This window comes from Cibotium barometz, chromosome 38 (assembly GCF_041138505.1).
Source record: "Cibotium barometz isolate CiBa-2024 chromosome 38, ASM4113850v1, whole genome shotgun sequence".
NCBI lineage: Eukaryota > Viridiplantae > Streptophyta > Polypodiopsida > Cyatheales > Cibotiaceae > Cibotium > Cibotium barometz.
The window spans coordinates 37,040,782-37,042,923 of NC_141083.1; the positions used below are offsets into that span (position 1 = coordinate 37,040,782).

The following is a 2,142-nucleotide window of genomic DNA, read 5'->3' on the forward strand; positions in this document are numbered from 1 at the left end:
GAAATAAACCATTTTTTCATCATACCACATGTAATCACTTTCTTTCTTTTTTTGGGTTGAAAATCTTATCGTCATAGGGTAGGGAGTTCTACATCCTGAATTTTGTTGCCCCACGCTCAAGTGCCCATGATAATGTGTAGATGGCCATAATCTCATCCACCCTTAAAAATGAACAATCTTCTCTCTCTCTCTCTCTCTCTCTCTCTCTCTCACACACACACACACACACACACACACATATGAACATTTGAACATCTCTCTCTCTCTCTCTCTCTCTCTCTCTCTCTCTCTCACACACACACACACACACACACACACACACAGAGGCATTGAACCGCTGTCGCAGTGGTGTAGGGCAAGATGAACATCTCTCTCCACACATACAAACGTCTCTCTCCATACATACATACATGTGTGCGCGCTTAGCGTGTGTGAAGTCTTCTTAAACACTAGCCCGATGGGTGGTTAGGAAAATAATGAGATTGGTGAGAACTTTTTACGCTAATAAAAGGTTCAAAACAGTGGCTGCGTGTACAAGTTTGCACGGGCAGATGCTTTTCCAGTAACCACAGAATCGATTCTGCACATGACCTTGCAGTAGCCCCCCATCCTGGGCAAGATGGGCAGCGCGTAAATCCTGCTCTTGTTGATGAAAAAATGCTGGTCTTCAGGCGTTGGGTACCAGCTCTGGTAGTCGCCATAGCCAAAGGTGAGCTCATAATCATCCTTGTTCTTGAACACAGCTATGGTGTGCACAAGAAACCCACATCCCTTCCCATTGTACACACATTTCTTTGATTTGTCCCCATAAGCCCACCTGTCACTAAACACAGAAAACAGGCGATAAAGCCAAGCCCTGTGCTTGAACATGTGGAGCTTGATCATGAGAGAGACATACTCAAATGCACCATCATAGGCCTTGTATAAGGGGGTTCTTAAGAGATCAATTATCAATAATGCAAGGCTCATCCAATAGGATAATGTTGTATACCCTTTGGCTTGTGCAAGTAATGGGAATGTGGCAAAGAAGCCTGCAAGCTTTGGGTTCATGGGGATGGCCAATTCAGGGCTGTACACACAGGTGGTCCTGATTTCTGTTGTTTTGAAAGTGCCTGCAATTTTGAGTAAGGCCTCTCTCTTGCTTAGCTTAGTGGCAATGGACAAGTGATCTGTGATGTCCACCTTGTCGATGACAAAATCATCATTGAAATCTGTGAACCATATCTTTGCAATCTGGTTCTGATGAGCTATGATATGCTCTTCATTGAATTTGGCCTTCACCCAGTAGCCCTCCCTGGAGACAATCTCAACACCATTCTTCTCATCCCCTTGCCTAAAGGTCACCACATCATGGCTCTGCCTCAGATCTTCATACACTTCATTGAGCAGAATTACTCTCTTCTTCCTAGATCTATAGAAAATAAGCCACATGGGTAGCTTGAAAAGCAGCCTAACCAAAGCAATTCCTCTTATGAATTGCCAGAGAGCATAGGTCCATTGAAGATACAGGAGCCAGTATGCATTGGCAACCTCCATCTATCAACCTTCGAAGATCTCATAAACAAGCAGTTCACCATGTGCAGGCATTGCCAAAAAGAAAAGAAGATGACAAATAATTAGCTGCATCTCTATGATACTAACTAAGCAGCAAGCACTACAATCTCTGTCAACCCCATTCCTCCCCTATTATTACATGCACATGCATTGACGAGGGTTACAAAGGTGGCTTTATAATCTAACAACCTCCTTCTTCCTATCCTCTACGAAGATGCCCCATTTCCACACTCTTCTTCTTGAGAAGCATCTTGCAGAAAAGAGGTGGCCAAGGGATGAATAAAGTGGTGGTAAAAAGAAAAAAAAAAGCTTACGAAAAGGAGGGTGGTCAGTGTTATGGGCAGCCACCTTTTTTTGGCCAAGAGGCAAAGGGTGGGTCGGTTGGTGTAAGGAAATGACCCAACAACAAAGACACCCACTTGCCATGTGAGCTTCTAGGAGAAGGCTCACGCTTACATTATTGAAGGATTCATTTGAGAAGGCTCGAGTGTGTGTGTGTGTGTGTGTGTGTGTGTGTGTGTGAGAGAGAGAGAGAGAGAGAGAGAGAGAGAGAGAATGAGTGTATGAGAGAGAGAGAGAGAGAGAGAG

The 2,142-nt window shown here is 44.3% G+C and overlaps 1 protein-coding gene across 1 annotated transcript; it reads right to left on the reverse strand.

The window, feature by feature from the left end:
• Positions 1 to 481: 481 nt before the first annotated feature.
• Positions 482 to 1,830, reverse strand: LOC147616663 (uncharacterized). The gene has a single exon (XM_086777731.1). It carries the CDS (start codon positions 1,534 to 1,536, stop codon positions 514 to 516), a length of 1,023 nt encoding a protein of 340 aa, XP_086633857.1. The 5' UTR covers positions 1,537 to 1,830; the 3' UTR covers positions 482 to 513.
• Between the last annotated feature and the right edge of the window lie 312 nt (positions 1,831 to 2,142).